The 23,460-nt window shown below is 38.9% G+C and overlaps 1 protein-coding gene and 1 non-coding gene across 12 annotated transcripts in view; one reads left to right on the top strand and one right to left on the bottom strand.

Moving 5' to 3' along the window:
* The window catches only part of LOC121482858 (sorting nexin-12), a 183,568-nt gene that overhangs the window by 32,039 nt on the left and 128,069 nt on the right, over positions 1-23,460 (top strand). Inside the window, exon 5 of one of the 11 annotated variants that reach the window (XM_041740851.1) lies at positions 21,119-21,199. The exons of 9 other annotated variants lie outside the window; for them this stretch is intronic. In XM_041740851.1, the coding sequence (XP_041596785.1) occupies positions 21,119-21,175 (57 nt within the window). In that variant the 3' untranslated portion in view covers positions 21,176-21,199. Of the gene's footprint in view, positions 1-21,118; positions 21,200-23,460 lie in introns of those variants that run through there. One more of the 11 variants, XM_041740852.1, reaches the window with a different exon arrangement.
* On the bottom strand, positions 14,193-14,300 carry LOC121483644. The gene has a single exon (XR_005985773.1). It is a non-coding gene; the product is annotated as a U6 spliceosomal RNA (small nuclear RNA).

The raw sequence follows: 23,460 nt of genomic DNA, 5'->3' as shown, positions 1-23,460 counted from the left end.
GTTTTTTATGCCAATACCACACTGTTTTGATTACTATAGCTTTCTAACATAGTTTGAAATCAGAGAGTATGATGCCTCCAGCTTTACTCTCTCTCTCTTTTTTTTTTAAAGATTTAATTTATTTATTCATAGAGACACACACAGAGAGAGAGGCAAAGACACAGGCAGAGGGAGAAGCAGGCTCCATGCAAGGAGCCTGACGTGGGACTCGATCCCGGGTCTCCAGGATCACGCCCTGGGCTGAAGGCAGTGCTAAGCCCCTAAGCCAACCAGGCCGCCCTTTCCTCTCTTTTCTCAAGATTATATTGGCTATTTGAGTTCTTAAGCCATTCATTTAAAAGGTATTTTTATTTATCTATTTTGACAAGTAAAAATTGTATATATTTAAGGTGTACAATGTGACATTTTGATATATGTATGCACTGTGAAATGATTACCACAATTAAATCAATTAACTTCTATAGTTACATTTTTGTGTGTGATGAGAACACTTGATAATTACTCTCAGCAAATTTCATGTATATAATATATTAATTACATTTGCCATGCTGTACATTGCCAGAACTTATTCATCTTATAACTGAAAGGTTATATCCTTTGATCAATATCTTCTCTTTTTCCTCATATCCCAAGCCAAACCTACTAATAGGCATTTCATTTGTTCTAACATTTATCACAAATACTACTATGTTCTTTGTACACATATCTGTGCACCTATGTGAATATTTCTGTAGGATAAATTTTAGAAATGTATTGCTGTGATAAATGGTATGCACATTTAGAATTTTAATAATACAGTCAGATAGCCTTCTAGATTCTACTAATTTATACTCTTACCAATAATGTATGAAAGTATGTTTTCCCAATATATTTGCCAATTTTGGTATTTGTCTTTTTTCATCCTTAGCAATGTGATAGATGAGACATTTCTTATTCCTTATTTCTTGCTGTTTTGTAATCCGTTTTGTTTATACTCAGCAGTATGTTCTGGACACTTTTCTCTGTCAATCGACATAGATTATACTGTCATTTTAAAGGGCTGTGTAGCATTCCATTGTATGGATGAAACACTATTTTTCCTCAATGGACATTTAGATTGTTTTCAGTTTTTTGATATTATAAGCACTTGTGATGAACACTCTTAACCCATGCATCTATTTTTGCATTACCTGGTTCTCTCCTTAAAGTAAAATGCATTATTTGTTAATGGATTTATTAGCCAACATTTACTTCAAAATCTATAGCTTGTAAGGAGCAGTTTTTATGTAGTGCTTCTTTTGCTCAGCATGTTTTTGAGATTTATCCATGTTATTGGGCATATCAAGTTTTCTCCTTTTCATAAATAAAATCTTTAAAAAAAAGGATGCCTGGGTGGCTCAGTGGCTCAGCAGTTGAGTGTCTGTCTTTGGCTCAGAGCATGATCCTGGAGTCCCAGGATTGAGTCCCACATCGGGATCCTTCCATGGAACCTGCTTCTCCCTCTGCCTGTGTCTCTGCCTCTCTCTGTGTGTGTCTCTCATGAATAAGTAAATAAACCTTTTTTTTTTTTAAGTTTTCTCCTTTTCATTACTGAATAGTATTCTGTTGCAGTTTATCATTTCTGTTACTGAACATTTGGATTGTTTATGTTTTTTGGCTAGTATGACTAAAGCTGCAATAAGCATTCTAGTATAAGTCTTTTTGTAAACATATGCTCTCATTTTTCTTTTTGGTAAATATCTAGAAGTAGAATTTCTAGACATTCGGGACAGATGTATATTTAAACTTATAAGAAACTGCCAAACAATTCTCTAAAGCATTTGTACCATTTTATATTCACATCAGTAATGTATAAGAATTCCATTTGCTCTTCATCTTCTCCAACACTTGGTTATGGTCTGTCTTTAAAATTTTAGCCATTATGGTGTATAGTAGTATCTCATTGTAGTTTTATTATGCATTTTCCTGATGATTAATGATGTCAAGTACTTTTTCTTGTGTTTATTGACCATTCATACATTTTTCTTTGTGAAATACCTATTCAAATATTTCCCCCATTTTCAAATTGAATTGTATGTCTTTTTTATTATTGAATTGTAGGAGTTCTTTACTTATTCTGGTTGTAAGTCCTTTGTCAGATATATATTTTGCAAATATTTTCCCCCAATTTGCCATTTTGCCTGTTCATTTTCTTAATGGTGATTTTTTTTTTAAAAAGGGTTTATTTATTTATTAGAGAGAGAGAGAGAGAGAGCACAAGCAGGAGAAGTGGCAGGCAGAGGGAGAGGGAGAAGCAGGCTCCAAGCAGGGAGCCATATGCAGGACTTGATCCTATAACCTGAGTGGCTCAGTGTCTGCCGTTAGCTCAGGTCATGATCCCAAGGTCCTGGGCTTGAGCCCTGTGTCAGGCTCCCTGCTCAGTCGGGAGTCTGCTTCTCCCTCTCCCTCTGGCTCGTGCTCTCTCACTTGTGCTCTCTCACTCTCAAAGAAATAAATAAAAATATCTTTTTAAATTTTTTAAAAAGAAGTTATAAGAATAGTACAAAGTTCTTCCATTTGCGTTTTTACCCAGATTCATAAATTTTAACACATTGCCATGTTTACTTTCTTATCCTCTCTGTTTCCTTATCTATCTCTTTATCTAAATCATTTAGAGTAGTTTGCAGGCATAAATTCCCTATACTCTTAAAAATACTTCGGCATGTGTTTCCTAAGACCAGGGACATTCTCTTATAAAACCACAGTATAATGATCAAAATCGGGAAAATTAACATTGATACAATACTGTTACTTTCCATATTCAGATTTTACATCCTGTCCCAATAATGTCCTTTATAGCAAATTTTTCCTGGTATAGAATAAAATCCAGCATTGAATTCATTTGTCATGTCATGTTAGTCTCCTTTCATCTGGAATAGTGCCTTAGTCTTTCCTTTTTTTTTTTCTTTCATGATGTTGGCATTTTTGAAGAGGACAGGGCACTTATTTTGTAGTATGTTCCTTAGTTTGAGTTTGACTGATGTTTACTTATAGTTACCCTCAGGTTAGGCATTTTTTGTAGGAAGGCCACAGAAGTGATATGTTCTCAGTGCATTACAACAGGAGGTTCATGATGTCAGTTTGCCCCACAGTCAGTGAGGTTAACTTTGACTATTTGGTTAAAGTGAGCCTGCTAGTTTTCTCTGTTGCAAATTAACTATTTTCCCCTTTGCAATTAATAGAATTTGTGGTAGAACCCATTGAGGCTGTATAAATATCTTGTTTCTCATCAGACTTTCACCTAGGAGTTTTTAACATTCATTGATGATTCTTGCCTGAATCTGTTATTACTATGATATGGGAATAACGGTGACTTTTATTTTATTTTATTTTTTCAATGGTGACTTTTAAAATACACCTCTAGTTCTACATTTATTAGTTGGCATTCTACTGTAAAGAAGAGCTTTCTTTTTTTTTTAAAGGATTTTATTTATTTATGAGAGGCACAGACATAAGCAGGCTCCCCACAAGGAGCCCGATGTGGGTCTCCATTCCAGATCCCGGGATCAAGCCCTGAGCAGAAGGCAGACGCTCAACCGCTGAGCCACCCAGGCGTCCCAAGAAAAGCTTTCTTTTTACCCCCATGTATTGATTGATTGGTTATCAGTATGGACACATGGATTCTTATTTGGAGTATGGGTTCTGTTTTACTGTCATTGTTCAGTTTGATGCTTAATGTGGCCAGTGGGAGCCTTTAAGCTGATTTGTGTCCATTGGCATGTCCCCACCATTTTTTTTTTAATTTTTTATTTATTTATGATAGTCACAGAGAGAGAGAGAGAGGCAGAGACACAGGCGGAGGGAGAAGCAGACTCCATGCATCGGGAGCCTGACGTGGGATTCGATCCCGGGTCTCCAGGATCGCGCCCTGGGCCAAAGGCAGGCGCCAAACCGCTGCGCCACCCAGGGATCCCCTGTCCCCACCATTTTTTAGCACTTCCTTACTTTTTTTGGAACAGCAAGAATGTCTCAGGCTTATTTTCCTACTCCAGCCCTGGAACTGGCTATTTCTTTAAGGAGCTCTGGCTCCCTTAAGTGAGGAATGATATTTAGAAACCAAGATCTGGGTGCTGGGTATATTATTGTTACTGGAGCATCATAGCTTTTGGGCTTTTGTTGTTGTTGTTAGCAGAGAGACTTAGGATTTATTCTAGGCTTTTGAATAACTTTCCATATGCTATCAAGTGATTTATCTAGGTCTATGCTTGAACACTTCATTATTTGAGCAAATTGCTCCAGAGACTGTCTTTGCCATTGTCGGTCAGCTCTAATATTTGACAAGTCTTTACATTTGAAAACAGTGGTAATTGGTTTCCTCTGCTGTCTGCTTTCTCTGTGCTGAATATCTCCAGTTCCTTTCCTGACATTATTCTCCTGGTAGAGTTTTAAGATCTACTCATCATTCTGGTTATTCTGTTCTGTTCTGTTCATACTTCAGTTCATTAATATCTCTCTTTAAAGATTGGCATCTAGAATGAAATGTACTATTTCAGGTACATGCTCTGATCAGTATAGAGGAGTGGGTCAATGACTTTCTTTGTTCTAGAGCCTATATTACTACTACTTGCAAGCCAAGATTAAGTTGCTCCCCTCCCCTTTTTTGATAGCTATACCAATCACTGTTAACTTACGTTGAGCCTACAGTTAGTTGAAATCTATAAGACTGAACAGCTTGGGTGGTTCAGTGATTTAGCTTCACCTTCAGCCCAGGGTATGATCCTGGACACCTGGGATCAAGTCCCATGTCAGGCACCCTGCATGGATCCTGCTTCTCCCTCTACCTGTGTCTCTACCTCTGTGTGTGTGTGTGTGTGTGTGTGTGTGTGTGTGTGTGTCATGAATAAATAAATAAAATCTTTTTAAAAATCTATAAGACTTTAACTCTGTGGCTTTGTTCATTCATTTGGTACTTGCACATTACAACAGGAGGTTCATGATGTTGCACAGTTGTGTTTTAGGACCTAGTATAAGTCTTGATCTCTTTCTTTTTGACTTGTTAAATTTATCCTATTTTTCCTATTTGTAGAGCTTATTTTGAATCTCGAATGCCATCCGGTATACTAGCCATCTTTTCCAGTTTATCATTTGCAAATTTGATTAGTATGCCATTAGAGTCGTCATACAAGTAACTACATAAAAATATCAATAAGGGCAGAGTGGAGCTCAAATCTTTTCAGCCTGACTTGAGACTTTCTCCCATGGTTAAGTCAATCCATCAAATAAGAGTTGCTGCTGTTTATCTACCTTCAGTTGCTACTCTATCCAGGATCTGAACAAACAGGCCTGTCACAGTACAAAAAATAGATCCAACTGCTAGTTTTTTCATAGGGTCAGTGCTTCAAGATCATAGAAATGCTTGTTTATTGTAAAATGGGGGCCTTTCACAAGTCCAAGCTTAATCTTGAGTGGAAATTGGCCAGTCTTACTGAGTCTCTGTCCTCCTTGGTGCCAGAGGCAAAGAGAAATGTTTCAGAGACCTTAGACTATTCTACCTTAATCACAGAACCTTCATTGAATCTAAGGAACTTTAGAGGACAACTAGTTCAAGCTTCAAAGATCTGTCTGACAAAACCTCCTATTAATGTGCACTTCTTTTTAAATCCTCTATATCGGTCAGCAAATACTTATACACCTTATTAAAAAGGAGGAAATGTGGCTTATAGAAAGGTGCTCTCAGAATTGCAAATAAGGACTGGAAAAAGGTCCTTGTCTTAAAATGAAGTAAAACTAAATGTAATGGATAAAAGTAGCTATCTGAAAGCAGACATGGACAGAATTAACCTACCCTAAGAAAGAGCTTCTAAGTTTTCTTTTAATGAGAATAGGATATTTTCAAGCTTCCATCAAAGACCAGAGTGTACAGTCTTAGGAAGAAGAGAATTAAATGTAATAATGCAAAGAAACCCTAATTTACTCAGCGGCCTTAAAATTTGTCCATCTGAGATAGTATTCTGTGAATAGTAGGGTGAAGGGTAGTTATCTGCAAGCAGCTTGAAAAAGGAAAGCATGATATTTGGTTTCTTTTTTTTTAAAGATTTATTTATTTATTTATTCATGATAGACACAGAGATTGAGAGAGAGGCAGAGACACAGGAGGAGGGAGAAGTGGGCTCCATGCCGGGAGCCCGATGTGGGACTCGATCCCGGGACTCCAGGATCGCGCCCTGGGCCAAAGGCAGGCAGGCGCCAAACCACTGAGCCACCCAGGGATCCCCAATATTTTGTTTCTTTAGCCTTTTCTGTGGATTCTTTTTGTTATTTTTGATGACATAGGTAATATGTGAATACTTCTTTTTAAAAATATTAAGACATTACAAGTAAGAATAAGTTTGCTTTTACCAATTCTCTTGCCCCCCCCCCCCACTCTGGTTAGGTAGGCTTTTTATAGAAATATCTTGAGTAGAGAAAGATAGTTTTTCAGGTTTGTATAATTTGGTGGGCATATATCCTTTGTGGATATAAACTCTTGTTTTAAAAATGTTCTCACAGGTGCCTGGGTGTCTCAGTTAGTTAAGGATCCGACTTGATTTCAGCTCAGGTCATGGTCTCAGGGTTGTGAGACTGAACCCTGTGTGGGTCTGCACTAGGTGTGGAGCCTGCTTAGGATTCTCTATCTCCCTTTTCTTCTGTCCCTCCCTCACCTCTACCCACATACACTTTCTCAAAAAAAAATGTGCTCACAAATCAACCTTTTAATATATAGTCTGGCCTGCTGAATATACCTCCTCCCCTAGAGGGACTGCCTTTTACAGATCATCATGTCCTGGTCTTTGAGATAAACTTGTTTCCCTTTGTAAATCAATACATTGGCATATAATCCAGCTAATTGTCAGATTGGCTAGTTTGGCTTGCTGAGCACCATTCCCATGACCATTGTGATGCCACGAAGATACTGCCTACCTAGGAGATTATTCTTCTGTAGTCAGCAACTAAGCCTCCTGATCTTAAACAGCTCTTTGACTTCTGTACATATAGTGGAGGATAGAAAGAACATTTTTTAAAAAGCTTCATGAGGAGCTTACAGTTTTACTGAGAAGAGACTAGACATGTATATGAGGCATTTCTTGAAGAACACTTCAACATAAGGCAATACGGTAAAGAGTTAATTGGACAGCACAGATGAGTGCTATACAATTTTTTAAAGATTTATTTTAGAGAGAGCATGTACAAGTGGGGGGAGGGGCAGAGGAAGAGCATCTTCCAGCAGACTCCCCACTTAGTGCAGAGCTGGATGAGGGCTTGATCCTGCTACCCATCAGGTCATAACCTGAGCAGAAACCAAGAGTCAGATGCTCAACTGACTGAGCCACCCAGGAGCCCCAAGTGCTATACAAATTCATATTCTTCTTCAGTCTCTGTCATTTCATCTTCTTCCCCTTCATTCACCTTTTATTTCCTCACCTCCTATTCTTTTTTAAAAGATTTTATTTATTTATTCATGAGAGACCCACAGAGAGAAGCAGAGACACAGGCGGAGGGAGAAGCAGGCTCCATGAAGGAAGCCTGATGTGAGACTCAATCCCAGGACCGAGATCACGCCCTGAGCCAAAGGCAGACACTCAACTGCTGAGCCACCCAGGCATCCCACCTCACCTCCTATTCTTGAATTCACTGATCTGGCTTCTTTTCTGCTTTGGCCTGGGATTGCTAAGGGTGGAAGATAAGGGGCTCCAGGGACATGCATTATGCTTTGCTGTTTTTTTTTTTTTATTAGGGTCATCTTACCCATTCTTTTTTTTTAAAGATTTTTTATTTATTTATTCACAAGAGACACACACACACACACACACAGAGGCAGAGAGAGAGGCAGAGGGAGAAGCAGGCTCCATGCAGCGAGCCCGACGTGGGACTTGATCCCGGGTCTCCAGGATCATGACCTGGGCTGAAGTTGGCGCTAAACCGCTGAGCCACCCGGGCTGCCCCATCTTACCCATTCCAATGGCCTCAGCTGTTTACTATACATTCCCTTCACACAAATGTATGTCCAACCCAGACCTCTCTTCTGAGCTTCTGACTCTGTGTATGTATCTGCTTATGTGCATAGGCACCTCAAATTTACCATTTCCCATACTGAGCTCATTCTTATCTTCTTTTTCTAAACCTGGGCCTCCTCTTTTTTTTTTTTATCTTAGTGAATGGTATCACTGTCAACTCAGTTGCCCAAGCCTCAAACCTTCATATCACCCTCCCTCTAGTTACTCTATCACCAAATCCTTTCAGAACTATTTGCTAAATATGCATTGAATCCATATATTTCTCTCTATTCCTACTGCCACTACCCTAGTCCAGGCCACCATCACCTCTCACCTGAACTATTGCTCCGTCTCCTAATTCATCTACCTGCCCCCGTTCTTTCCTACCCTTAAATCATTCTCCATACTACAGCCTGGAAAAACTTTCTAAAACACACCTTTCAGTGACTTCTAGTCCCATTAAGAGAAAGTCCAAGATTCTTTGCATAGCTTACAAGGCCCTATGTCTTGCTCGGCCTCAGCTCTGTTTACCAAAAGTCTCCATTTTAAACTCTGTATCTCAGTCATTCTAAACTATGTTATCCATTCTTGGAGAATGCTATGCTCTTTTCCTCTTGAATGCAAACCTTCATACGTGCTATTCCAATGTCTGGTTGTTCTACTTTTAGTGATGTGTGATTGAGTGGTGAGTGCAGATTGGTGACCTCTTGATTCTTCCATTGTAAAATTCCTTCCTCATTTGTCTTTCTCCTATGGGTTTTAGCATCCATGGATGATCATCATTTGAATCAGCCATTGCATAAGGGGTTTCAAACTGGTGATTTTTCTAGTCCTATAATTCCACCTACATCCATTAGCTGGAATTCTTTTTTAAAAAAGAAGATTTTATTTATTTATAAATGAGAGACACACGCACAGAGGCAGAGACATAAGCAGAGGGAGAAGCAGGCTCCGCATGGGCAGCCTGATGTGGGACTTGATCCCAGGACTCCAGGATCATGACCTGAGCCAAAGGCAGATACTCAACCCCTGAGCCACCCAGGTGCCCCCATTAGCTGGAATTCTTTTGTAAAGAATTTTCCTTATTGATTAGATCTATTTGGTATCCTAAAATACAGTTTGTACATGATTGGAAAGGTAAATATTTAATTCTTTTGTGATTGTATGTTTTAAGTTTATTTAAATTAGCAATTTGAAGTTTTGGACAATTTTATCCGAGAAACCATTTATTTATAAGTGGTAGTTATAGTTCCGGAATAGGAGATAATGGCCTACTTAACCCATAGCATAAGTGAAACATTACATTTAAGTAATGAAAAATGGAAAATATTTTTTAAAAAGAAAAATAAAAATTTTTATAGTATTAGTTGTTAAAATACCATTGAATAAGTTTTTAAAGTTTAACTTAGGTTCTAGTACTTGAGAGAAAGGCAATCTATTTTTTTTTTTTTTGGCAATCTATTTTTATAATTTTTTTATTGGAGTTCAATTTGCCAACATTTAGCATAACACCCAGTGCTCATCCCGCCAAGTGCCCCGCTCAGTGCCCATCACCCAGTCACCCCAACCCCCAACTCACCTCCCTTTCCATTACCCCTTGTTCGTTTCCCAGAGTTAGGCGTCTCTCATGTTTTGTCACACTGATATTTTCACTCATTTTCTCTCCTTTCCTGAAAGACAATCTTAATTAGAGGAAAAAAGGTAGATGGATACTTACAGTGGTTTGAGGGGATCTGCTGAGTACTTTCAAGCTTTTAGGATTTGATGGTAGTGGTTCTTATGTCTAATTTCACTAAGGATTTAAGCCATTTCCATTTCTGTGACTGGTGCAATACCAACACTGCTCTTATACTCAGCAACCAGGGCCCACAACCAGGGCAAATTTTCAACTCGTAAATAGAGAGAGGCACATTTTCCAGTATGCCAGGTATTAAAGGGGAGTTTGGTGAATGTGAATGAAGGAAACTGAGCTGAGAGTGGTAAAAGATAAGATAAAGGACTTTAATGCTAAGACAGTAATGTCTGAGGAGGACCAGGGCCAGGACTAGGGTAAGACAAATGAGGGGCCTGTCGTGCCCATCCTCCACTTGCTTGAACCTGAGACTGTTGTGCCCTATGACAGTGACTCTGAGGTCTGTCAGTGGGAAAGAGCAGTGAGAGCCATGGAAGGACTGGATATTAAGGCTCTGGGGATCCCAGTAACAGGGGTCTTGGGTACAGGAGTTCAAACCTAAGCAAAGACTGCAGATTGGAACCCAGACATTATGTGATAGAATAAGGCTCAAATCTCAAAGTAGACTATTGGAGGTCAAGAAAGGCGTCACAGAGGAGACCTGTGTTGGAATCAGAAAGCTCTTCTCAGGCCAGAAAGGTGTGGGAAGAAATGTGATAATAAAGACAGGTGAAAACAGTAGATACAGAGGCATGGTAGTGTGAAATAGGTTTAGTGGCTGGAATTTAGGGAGCTGTAAATGATGAGGTTGGTGACCATGTTATGGAAGGATTTATAGACCCTGTTGTAGATTTGAACTTTGTGTCTGTGAACCTTGGGGAACCACTGAAGGGTTTTTGTGCTTGGAAGTGACATGGTTAGATTTGTGAATTTAAAAAATTAAGTATTTTCAAATATACTCATAAGTACAGCAAATAGTATAATGAACTCTCATAATACCCATTAATCACATTTAGTAATTATCAAGATTTAGCTGATTGTGTTTCAGTTATCTCTTTTTTTCTTTTTCTGTTATTTCTTTCTTTTAAAAAATTTGCTGGGGGCGCCTGAGTAGTTCAGTTGGCCAGGCATCTGCCTTCAGCTCAGATTGTGATCTCAAGGTCCTGGGATCTAGCCATGAGTCAGGATCTCTGCTCAGTGGGGAGTCTGCTTATCCCTCTCCCTCTGCCTCCTCCTCCCTGTTTTCTCTCTGTCTCTGTCTCTCTCTCAAATAAATAAATAAGATCTTTTTAAAAATTTGCTCAAGTATTTTAAAGCTGATCCCATACATCATGCTATTTCATCCCTATTAATTTCATAAGCATGTCTCAAAGGTAGATGTTTTCTTGTATAACCATGCTGGCATTATGCTATCTTGCAAAATTAATAATTCCTTAATAATCTAATCCCCAGTTCATTATAAAAGTTACCAGATTATCTTAAAACATTGTCTAATAGTTGGTTAATTCATATAAGGATCCAAACAAAGTTCACACATTACATTTGGTTATAATCTCGTTTTCCCCCCAGCTTTATTGAGGTTGCTATAGACGAAATGTATATGTCCCCCCACACATTCATATGTTAAAACCTAACCCCCAATGTAATGGTAATAATGTAATGGTAATAAGAGGTGGGGCTTTGGGGGAGGGATTGAATCATGAGGATGGAACCCTCATGAATGGGATTAGCACTCTTATAAAAGAGACCCCAGAGAGATCCCTCACCCATTCCACCATGTGAGAACACAGTAAGAATAGAATAATCTATGAACCAGGAAGCAGGCTTTCACCAGACACTTAATTTGCCAGTGCCCTGATCTTGGAATTCGCTGTCTTTAGAACTGTGGAACATAAATTTCTGTTGTTTATAAGCCACCTAATGTGTGGTATTTTGTTATAGCAGCCCCAACAGACTAAAACAAAGTATAATTGACAATTAAAACTTGTACGTATTTAAGGTGTATAACTTGGTGATTTGATATATTTGTGAAATATTCTCCACACTCAAAGGCGAGGGAGGTAATGAGGGAAGAGTTAATCAAGGGGTATGAAGTTTATTTATGCAAGATGATTATTATCACCTAAGTCTTTTTTAATCTAAAGCAGTCTGAATCTCACTTTTTCTTTTTCAAGCCATTGGCTTATTGCAGAAAGTGGGTCAATTGTCCCATAGAAAATCACACATTATGGATTTGTCTGTTTGCTTTCTTATGCTGTCATTTACTTTGTTCCTGTGTACTCCATATTTGTTTATGATGGGCATTAGTTTTAGAAGCTTGATGATATTCAGATTCAACTTTTTTTTTGTCAAGCATACTTCACAGAGGTTTCTATGTAATTCACTTTGAATCACATCTGGAGGCACATGTCTAAATGAACAGATGATACCTGACTCCTTCATTATGATGTTTCCCATCAATCTTTTATCTAATGGTTTAATCCATTGATGATTATTGGCAAAAGTAATTATTTTACTAGGAGTTTCAAAATGGTGATTTCCTAATTTTATCTTCTACAGTAATTAGTTTCTGAAAGTAAACTTTCTGTCATCAACTATGTCTGTTGGATTACCTTTAAAGAGAAGGTAAGAAAAATGCTTAATTCTTGATCTTGGACTTGATTGGCAATTTTCAGAATAAAAAGTTGGTGCCCTAGTTACTTATTTTCAGTGATATTTAATGAATTGTTTTTGTTCTCTCTCATTGTGAACTCATGTTTTTAAAATATGTATTCAATGGGTTTCATTGATTGGATTCATTATTCTTGTTTTTTTTTAAAGATTTTATTTATTTATTCATGAGAGACAGAGAGAGAGAGAGAGAGAGAGAGAGAGAGTGAGAGAGAGAGAGAGGCAGAGACATAAGCAGAGGGAGAAGCAGGCTCCATGCAAGGAGCCTGACGTGGGACTCAATCTAGGGTCTCCAGGATCAGGCCCTGGGCTGAAGGCAGCACCAAACTGCTGAGCCACCCGGGCTGCTCATCATTATTCTTGTTAATGCTCAAATCATCCTATATTTTGCCAGAGCTTTGCCTCCTATATCCCTTTGACACTACTCATTAAGATTCCATACTTGCTTGATTTCTGGCACAAAGCTTACATGTATATTTCTTGCCCCAAACCTGCCATTTCTCCTAAGGAGCTCTAATTTGTATGTTCTTTTTTAGCAACAGCTTTATTGAGATATAATTTACATAGCATAAAGTTCATGTATTTAAAGTATACAATTCAATGAGTTTTAATAAATTTATATAACTGTGCAACCATGCCCACAATCCAATTTTAGAATATTTTCATCAGGCTATGAGATCTCTTGTACCCTTTTCAGTCATTCCCCTCTCCCACCCCTAGTTCCAAGCAACCACTGATCTGCTTTATGGCTCTATTGGCTTGCATTTTATAGAGATTTCATATGAGTGGAATCATACACTATATAAGCCTTTTGCATCTGGATGCTTTCACTTAGCATTAGTTTTTTTTTTATTATTGAGCTGTAAATCACATACTATAAAATTCACCACTTAAAAGTATATGACTTAGTATTTTTTAGTATATTCACAAGGTTATGCACCTGTGACCATTATCTAATTTCAGAACATTTGTTTCACATCAGAAAGGAACTCTGTACTGGTTATCAATCACTTTCCACTTCTCCTTCCACCTAGCCCCCCACCACCCCTAATCTGCTTCCTGTTTCTATAGATTTGCATACTCTGGATAGTTCATATAAATGGAATGATCCAGTGTGTGGCCTTTTGGCCTGGCTACTTTCATTAGTGTAGTGTTTTCAAGGTTTATTCATGTCGTAGCATCTAGCAGTACTTTTTTCATTCCTTTTTGTATCTGAATAGTATTCCAATGTATAAATGCACTGTCAACCTTACAAGTAAAATAGCTAGTTAATGTACCAGCAAAAAGGGTTTAGTTGGGAGTAGCAGAGGAATGGCAATTTAGGACAAGACAGCTATAGCAAAAGCCATAGACAAGTCCAGAGAAAAAAGGAGAGGACTGCTCTTTCATAGAGAAGGGGGGGGGTGTTGGGAGGGGCTATTATAAACAAAAACTCCATTAGTGTAAACTGGGAGTTTGAAGTGTAGTGGATTTTCATTGGCTGAGTTGTAATGGTCTCTCATTGCCTAGGCTGTTGCTGGGCAAGGAGGAAATCTTCCTCCATCCTGCTGGGATAGTAAAGTAAGTTTCTTACCCTTGGGTCTGCAAAGGGTTTCAAGGAGTGGTGTGGTGTAAGATCGCCCGCCCCCTTCTGGCATCCCGATAGCACTTTCTTTCTTTCTTTTTTTTTTTAAGATTTTATTTTATTTATTCATGAGAGACACACAGAGAGAGGCAGAGACACAGGCAGAGGAAGAAGCAGGCTTCATGCAGGAAGCCAATGCGGGACTCAATCCCAGGACTCCGGGATCAAACCCTGAGCCAAAGGCAGACGCTCATCCACTAAACCACCCAGGCATCCCTTATTTCACTTTTTAAAATAAAATATGGAACGCTTCACGAATTTGCGTGTTATCCTTGCTCAGAGGCCTTGCTAATCTTCTCTGTATCCTTCCAATTTTTAGTATATATGGTGCAGAAGCAAACACATTTGACTGCATTTTATTATTTATTTATTTATTTTAATATTTTATTTATTTATCCATGAGAGACACAGAGCGGCAGACGCATAGGCAGAGGGAGAAGCAGGCTCCCCGCAGGGAGCCCCATGTGGGACTCGACTCCCCTGGACCCGGGATCACACACTGAGCCAAAGGCAGACACTCAACCACTGAGCCACCCAGGCGTCCCTTGACTGTATTTTATTTTATTTTATTTTTCCTTGACTGTATTTTAAATGGGGTTTTCTTTATTCAGTTTCACAGTACCTTATCTCATTTATCAGTTGATGGACATTTTGTGTTGTTTCCATTTTTTGGGTCATATATGGTTACTATATTGTTAACCTTTTGAGGAACTGTTACACTGTTTTCCAAAGCAGCCACACCATTTTACAGCTCCACCAGCAGTGTAGGAGAGTTCTAGTTTTCTCCCCATCCTTGCCAGCACTTGTTTATTGTCCTTTTTTTAAAAAAAATCATAACCATCCTAGTGGGTGCAACCAGTTTGGAAAACAGTCAACAGGTCCTTAAAAGGTTAAGCTCAGGTTCTGATACCCAGCCCCCAGAGGCTGTTATGGTTTTGTTTCTTTTTTTGTTTAATGACCTGCCTGGACTAATTCTGAAGAGTCTATCTTCACAGAATGTACGTAGTGTGTAGCCCATTGATATTTCTCTTCAGTTTTTTTAAAAATGTTTTTTATTTGTAAGCCTGGCTTCCTAGGTGTCCTACCTGGGGTCAGGATAGTTTAGTGGTCAGCCAATGCTTTTTTTTAGATGTTGTCTTTAAGCACCTTGGGCTGTTATTGTCTTCTGCCGTTTTTTTTTTTTTTTAAGGTTTTATTTATTTATGAGAGACACACAGAGAGAGGCAGAGACATAGGCAGAGGAAGAAGCAGGCTCCTTACAGGGAGCTCAATGTGGGACTCGATCCCAGGACCCCAGGATCATGCTCTGAGCCAAAGGCAGATGCTCAACCACTGAGCGACCTGGGCATTCCATCTTCCACCATTTGTTGATTAAATAGTGTGTGGGTTAGGCAGCAAATTGAAAGTTCGGGGAGTTTATGGATCTTACCTGATTTTTACTTTCTACTAGGCTTTCTCATGTGTTCCCTTTGCCCGTGCCAAGCTTCACATTCAGCCAGGGAAGCGTAGATAACTAGGGCCCTCTCCAGTACCCTGAGCTTGAGTTCAGCCTTGCATATATGCATAGCCTTCTAGATCACCAGGGATATGAGAGAGCTTATCAAGTCCCAGTAGAGCTGTCTTGTTTTCTGATCTTTCTACTAAACTTTTGGCAGGCTTGCCATTCAGTTGCTTCTTGTCCCACCAATACTGTGACCTCAGGTAACTGTGATGTGTTTTTCCTTGATCTAAGGAGTTTGCTTTTGTTTTCAGTACCCCTGGGCATAGGACTTTTTTGTGCTCATTCCTGAACAAGTAATTCCCCTCTAGCAGCCAAGTTGTTAGTTTTTATGGCTTGTCTTGCCCTGCCCTTGTAAAATAAGCTCCAGTGGAGCTAGCGGGGTGTGTGTGTGTGTGTGTGTGTGTGTGAACAGCCTGAGGCTGAAACACCATAGATTCCCACTGTTCTTACCCAAGATTCAGTGGGTTTTCTTGAACACTTGTCAACTTATTGTTTAATTTTTGTCTATTTTCAGAGTCCTGAAATGGTTATTTTTGACAATTTTCTACAGCTATATTGTTTTTTTTTGGGGGGGGGGAGATTCGCTGAGCCCCTTACTCCGCCATTCCTGAAGTCTTGCCTAATTTATATATATATATTTTTTAATTTTTTATTTATTTATGATAGTCACACAACAGAGAGAGAGAGAGAGAGAGAGAGAGAGAGAGAGAGAGAGAGAGAGGCAGAGACACAGGCAGAGGGAGAAGCAGGCTCCATGCACCGGGAACCTGACGTGGGTTTCGATCCCGGGTCTCCAGGATCACGCCCTGGGCCAAAGGCAGGCGCCAAACCCCTGCGCCACCCAGGTTTCACTAATTTATATTTTAAAAGATAATTCTGATAGCAGTGGAGGTGGTCAGTGGTGGGGAAACTGGTGGTCAGGAGTATAGGATTTTACTCAGTAGTACTTTGTTATCTGTAAACAGGAATGGAAAATATAAATTGTTGGGTTGGTTTGTGAGTGGGGAATGGCAGAATAGGTATGGCAGAAAAATCAAGGGGGTAGGAGAATGGAGAGTGCTGGTTACTGTCTTTGAAGCCTCACTATCCCTAGAATCTCTCTTAGGTAGAGAAGGGGGTAAAGTTTAAAGGGACATAGTGGCCTCGGAGAATAGGTAGGAGGGCTGATGAATTAAAGGCATTGAAAAAGTCAAAGTGTAAATTCAAGGAGTGTAAGATGTTGGAGAGGTAGGAAAACAAGTAGTTCTGAGAGTAGACGTGGCATTTGGTTTTAGAGGTAGAACCTTTCCAGGGGTCACTGCAGAAATAGATGATTGAAACAGTTGAGATGAAGAAATTAGAATAGAATATATCAAGGAGTAGTGAAATTTGGTTGTTAGATCATGAAGGGGCATGATGAAGGCTTTCAGGATGAAAAGGTGAAAAGAAAGTAGTATTAAAGTCCTTGGTAAATGTAAGGGAGAGACCTGGAAGTTGACATTTAACATTCAAAGAGTGAGATAAAATTGAGTAGTATGGACTTTAAAGAAAGAAGGGTTGTTGAGGGAAGGTAGTGAAATAATACTTTGGGGATCCAGTAAAGAACACATGAGAAGATGCTAACCTGGTCTTGACTTATAGGAAAGAGTGAGTAAAGGAAAATGAGCAGCCTCCTATCAAGGGCTCTGCAAAGGAAACAGTAGAACTTGGGACATCCAGAGTTAAGAAGAGGAACTGGAGGCTCAGTGAATGAGCAAGAACAAAAGCGAGAAGGTTTTAGGAACTGGTGGATAGTTTTGTTTTTTTTTGTTTGTTTTTTGTTTGTTTGTTTTGCTTAAGCATAGGGTGCAATCGGGGTATAATAGGAGATAACATTTAAATCTATGTGATTGGGAGGCTTGGGTGGCTCAGTGGGTGGGCGACTGCCTTCGGCTCAGGGCGTGATCCTGGGGTCCTGGGATCAAGTCCCACATCCGGCTCCCTGCATAGAGCCTGATTCTCCCTCTGCTTGTGTCTCTGCCTCTCTCTCTCTCTCTCCATGTTTCTCATGAATAAACAAATAAATTCTTTAAAAAAAAAGAAATCTATGTGATTATTTGAATATAAAATATAACTGGAGTCATTATTGTCTAAAATATTATTAGTCAGATATTTTCTAAGTCAGATATTTACTAAGGAAATTTTGAAGTTATCTTGCTTAGATATTACAGAAATTTTGGAACTTGTATTGCTAGCTGGGAAGCAATTTGACAGCTTTGGAATATTTTGACTATGACAAATGGAAAATTGTTATATATTTGATAAGTCATTAATGCCACCATTGGAATTGAAATTGACTATGGATCACAGTTTTGATAGGAATGTGTCTAGCAGATGTGATGAATTTTGGTACTTTCGTAATTAGAAACTTGGAGTTTTAAAAATGTATTGAGGGTCTTAAAAGCCATCTACGAAAAGCCCACAGCAAATATTCTCAATGGGGAAGCCCTGGGAGCCTTTCCTCTAAGATAGGAACAAGACAAGGATGTCCACTCTCACCACTGCTATTCAACATAGGACTAGAAGTCCTAGCCTCAGCTATCAGACAACAAAAAGAAATAAAAGGCATTCAAATTGGCAAAGAAGAAGTCAAACTTTCCCTCTTTGCCGATGACATGATACTCTACATAGAAAACCCAAAAGACTCCACCCCAAGATTGCTAGAACTCATACAGCAATTTGGCAGTGTGGCAGGATACAAAATCAATGCCCAGAAGTCAGTGGCATTTCTATACACTAACAATGAGACTGAAGAAAGAGAACTTAAGGAGTCAATCCCATTTACAATTGCACCCAAAAGCATAAGATACCTAGGAATAAACCTAACCAAAGAGGTCAAGGATCTATACCCTAAAAACTACAGAACACTTCTGAAAGAAATTGAGGAAGACACAAAGAGGTGGAAAAATATTCCATGCTCATGGATTGGCAGAATTAATATTGTGAAAATGTGAATGTTACCCAGGGCAATTTATACGTTTAATGCAATCCCTATCAAAAACACCAATAAAAGTTAATTAAAAAAAAATACCATGGACTTTCTTCAGAGAGTTAGAACAAATTATTTTAAGATTTGTGTGGAATCAGAAAAGACCCCGAATAGCCAGGGGAATTTTACAAAAGAAAACCATAGCTGGGGGCATCACAATGCCAGATTTCAGGTTGTACTACAAAGCTGTGGTCATCAAAACAGTGTGGTACTGGCACAAAAACAGACACATAGATCAATGGAACAGAATAGAGAATCCAGAAGTGGACCCTCAACTTTATGGTCAACTAATATTTGACAAAGCAGGAAAGACTATCCACTGGAAAAAAAGACAGTCTCTTCAATAAATGGTGCTGGGAAAATTGGACATCCACATGCAGAAGAATGAAACTAGACCACTCTCTTGCACCATACACAAAGATAAACTCAAAATGGATGAAAGATCTTAATGTGAGACAAGATTCCATCAAAATCCTAGAGGAGAACACAGGCAACCCCCTTTTTGAACTTGGCCACAGTAACTTCTTGCAAGATTCATCCATGAAGGCAAGAGAAACAAAAGCAAAAATGAACTATTGGGACTTCATCAGGATAAGAAGCTTTTGCACAGCAAAAGATACCGTCAACAAAACTCAAAGACAACCTACAGAACGGGAGAAGATATTTGCAAATGACCTATCAGATAAAGGGCTAGTTTCCAAGATCTATAAAGAACTTATTCAACTCAACAGCAAAGAAACAAACAATCCAATCATGAAATGGGCAAAAGACATGAACAGAAATCTCACAGAAGAAGACATAGACATGGCCAACAAGCACATGAGAAAATGCTCCGCATCACTGGCCATCAGGGAAATACAAATCAAAACCACAATGAGATACCACCTCACACCAGTGACAATGGGGAAAATTAACAAAGCAGGAAACCACAAATGTTGGAGAGGATGTGGAGAAAGGGGAACCCTCTTGCACTGTTGGTGGGAATGTGAGCTGGTACAGCCACTCTGGAAAACTGTGGAGGTTCCTCAAAGAGTTAAAAATAGACCTGCCCTACGACCCAGCAATTGCACTGCTGGGGATTTACCCCAAAGATACAGATGCAATGAAACGCCGGGACACCTGCACCCGGATGTTTCTAGCAGCAATGTCCACAATAGCCCTACTGTGGAAGGAGCCTCGGTGTCCATGGAAAGATGAATGGATAAAGAAGATGTGGTCTATGTATACAATGGAATATTACTCAGCCATTAGAAACGACAAATACCCACCATTTGCTTCAACGTGGATGGAACTGGAGGGTATTATGCTGAGTGAAATAAGTCAATCCGAGAAGGACAAACATTATATGGTCTAATTCATTTGGGGAATATAAAACTTAGTGAAAGGGAATAAAGGGGAAAGGAGAAAAAATGAGTGGGAAATATCAGAAAGGGAGACAGAACATGAAAGACTCCTAACTCTGGGAAACGAACTAGGGGAGGTGGGCGGGGGGTGGAGGTGACTGGGTGACGGGCACTGAGGTGGGCACTTGACGGGATGAGCACTGGGTGTTATTCTGTATGTTGTCAAATTGAACGCCAATAAAAATAAATTTATAAAAAAAAATGTATTGAGGGCAGCCTGGGTGGCTCAGCGGTTTAGCGCCACCTTCAGCCCAGGGCATGATTCAGGATCGAGTCTCACGTCAGGCTCCCTGCATGGAGCCTGCTTCTCCCTCTGCCTGTGTCTCTTCCTCTCTCTGTGTCTCTCATGAATACATAAATAAAATCTTTAAAAATAAAAAAATAAAAATGTATTGATTTGCGGGTCACCTGGGTGGCTCAGTGGTTGAACGTCTACCTTTGGCTCAGGTCGTGATCCCGGGGTCCTGGGATCACGTTCCACATCAGGCTCCCTGCAGGGAGCCTGCTTCTCCCTCTGTCTATGTCTCTGCCTCTCTGTGTGTGTCTCTCATGAATAAATAAATAAAATCTTCAAAAATTAATAAATATGTATTGATTTTTTTGAATGATCTTTTTTTCCGTTCTTTTCCAGAGCCACCTGAAACTCACAATATTTAGAAGACTATGTAGGATCTGATTAGTGTGAGGGTTTTGATCTCAATTGCCCTGACTCTATTTGATATGATTGTGTCTATGTCTTAGTAAGATATTTAGCTAGAAGCATAGGAGAAGAGAAAATGTAAAGCAAAAATGAGACTGAATTGGAGACCTAGAGTTCCAGTTATGAAAACCTTAGGAAGATTAACTGCTGTGCTGGTTATCTGGCACATATTCAGTTCTATCTATCATTTGTTATGAATTGAAGGAACATTGTAATAATTGGATGCTGAGGTGCATAATTGCTGGCAATGGTATGGAGGAGGGGAGATGGTTAGCTGGCAAGGAGCCTTAGAGCTGTTTTTATATTAATACTGTATATTTGGTTTTGGTCAACAACAGCAGAAAAATTATTTATGATCATGCTGGGGACTTATGTTGATTTCTCCTCTGTAATAATATGAATGAGTTTAATGGTTACTCTTATCGATGTAATCTTTCTTTCTTTCTTTCTTCTTTCTTTCTTTCTTTCTTTCTTTCTTTCTTTCTTTCTTTCTTTCTTTCTTTCTTTCTTTCTTTCTTTCTTTTTCTTCTTTCTTTTTTTGTCATTCTAGCAGCCATTAGAAAAACTATCACAAAAGGGCTATTGCAGTCCTCTTCATGATTTGTGACCTGGGTTATTGAGCTCTTGGGCTGCCAGAATTCCAGTTCATGAGGCAATCTGTGTCATTCTGGTCTAGCCAGGTGAGTAGTCCCTATGGGCTAGTTTCTTATTCTCTAGAAAAGAACAAGAAAGAAAAAAATCAAAGAAAGGTAATATGGAAAAATAGAGATATGAATCTTAGGCCCTAGAGGAGAAGTTAAGGCCTGGGCTGTAAAGCAGCAAAACAGGCAGAAAGGACCCTGGGGGTTATGTACAAGTTTGGTAGAGTGGTATTCATGAAATATAAACACTGAGAAAATGAAATCTGTCTGGGACCTGGCTTGGCTTCAAGAATGAGGAAACTTAGATTGAACTGCAATAAAAATATCTATGAAGGTAGGGTTAAATAGGAAGGAAGTATGCTTTGAAGTTAAAATGGATCAAAATTTAATTGTAACAAAGTGCCTTTTTCCAATGAAATATTAGCTATATAGAGATGAGGATCATATTGTGAAGATCTCTTTAATTTTTAAGAGTTAAGGGATGCCTGGGTGGCTCAGGGGTTGAGTGTCTGCCTTTGTCTCAGGGTGTGATGCTGGAGTCCCAGGATTGAGTCCCACATCAGGCTTCCTGCATGTAGCCTGCTTCTCCCTCTGCCTATGTCTCTGCCTTTCTCTCTATCTCTGTCTCTCATGAATAAATAAATAAAATCTTTTAAAAAATATTTAAGAGTTAAGAGAATGAATCCTGCCCCTTTGACTTACTAGCTGTGTATTCATGGGAAAATTGATACCTTCTCCAAGGTTCTGTTTCTTTACTTATCAAATAGATGGTTGTTTTAAGAATTCAGTGAAAAATTATATAAAGTGTATCACATGATGCCTGGCACATAACTAGAGCTCAATACATAGTCACCATTATCAGGCAGTGGAAGGGAGAGTTAATGAGATGGATGTTCAATAATGAAATGAATTATCTTTCACAGGTAGGTATGCAATTAGTTATTTCTTGTCAGAGCAGCTTGCAGCAAGTTGTTTCAGGGTCAGGCTGTCTTGGAGATCAGGCTACAGTGAGTGTTAATTAGGCCAATTTGAAGGAGAGTGATTTCCTGTTTCCTGAATTGGTAACAAATTAGATCTCCTCTACACTTTCTTTCCAGAATAGTGCTTTTAATATTAGCATTTTTTGTTAGATTTACCATTAATGTTTTTAACACTTTTGTTTGTTTGACTTGGATCTTGAATTTTGAGGAAGACAGCAAAATGGTGAACAGGTTAGGTAGCCAGGCCATGCTATTTGAAAACAGAGAAGATGGTAAGAGTGTAAATGGTTAAGATTTCTCCATAGTTAGTGCGGATCACTTTCTATACTGAATTTAGCAGCTCACTTGGCTGGGTAGAGTGAAACAGAATGCTTGAGGTTGAAGCGTCACACGGAGCCTACAACAGAGGTTCTAATGAGACTTTTTTTTTTTTCTAATGAGACTTTAAATGTATATTTAAAGTATACAATTCAATTGTATCATTCAATGTATTGATCTTTTCAAAGAACCAGCTTTTGGTTTCATTGATTTTTTTTTATTGATTTCCTGTTTTCAATTTTATTGATTTCTACTCTAATTCTTACTATTTCTTTCCTTCTGCTTGGATCTAAGTTGCTCTACTCTTCTTTTTCTAGTTTTCTAAGGTGGAAACTTAGATTATCTATTTTAGGTCTTTCTTCTTTTCTTTCTTTTTTTTTAAGTTTGTTTATTTATTTAAGTAATCTGTACCCTCAATGTGGGGATCAAACTCACAACCCTGAGATCAAGAGTTGCATGCTCTTCCAGCTAAGCAAGACAGGTGCACCTCTTTTCTAATACATGCATTCAGTGCTATAAATTCTTCTCTAAGCACTGGTTTTGCTCTATTCCACACATTTTGATAAGTTGTGTTTTCACTTTCATTTAGTAAAAATATTTTCCTAATTTCTCTTGAGATTTCTTCTTTGACTTGTGTGTTGTTTAGAAGTGTGTTGTTTAATCCCCACATATTTTGGGATTTTCCAGTTATCTTTTTGTAATTGATTTCTGGTTTAATTCCGTGGCTACCAGGCGACAGAAATCGCATGAATCTTATTTCTTTAGATTCGGTTCTTTAAATTGTGAAGATGTGTTTTATGGCCCAGAATGTGATTTTTCCTGGTGAATGTTCCCAGTAAGCTTGAGAAGGACATGTAATCTGCTATTGTGGGATAAAGTAGTCTACAGACGTCAAATATATCCAATTGATGGCTGGTGCTGTTGAATTCAACTATATCCTTACCGATGTTCTG

The sequence above is a fragment of the Vulpes lagopus genome, chromosome X (assembly GCF_018345385.1).
Source record: "Vulpes lagopus strain Blue_001 chromosome X, ASM1834538v1, whole genome shotgun sequence".
NCBI classification, from domain to species: Eukaryota; Metazoa; Chordata; class Mammalia; order Carnivora; family Canidae; genus Vulpes; species Vulpes lagopus.
This window is presented reverse-complemented; position numbering and strand designations above follow the sequence as displayed.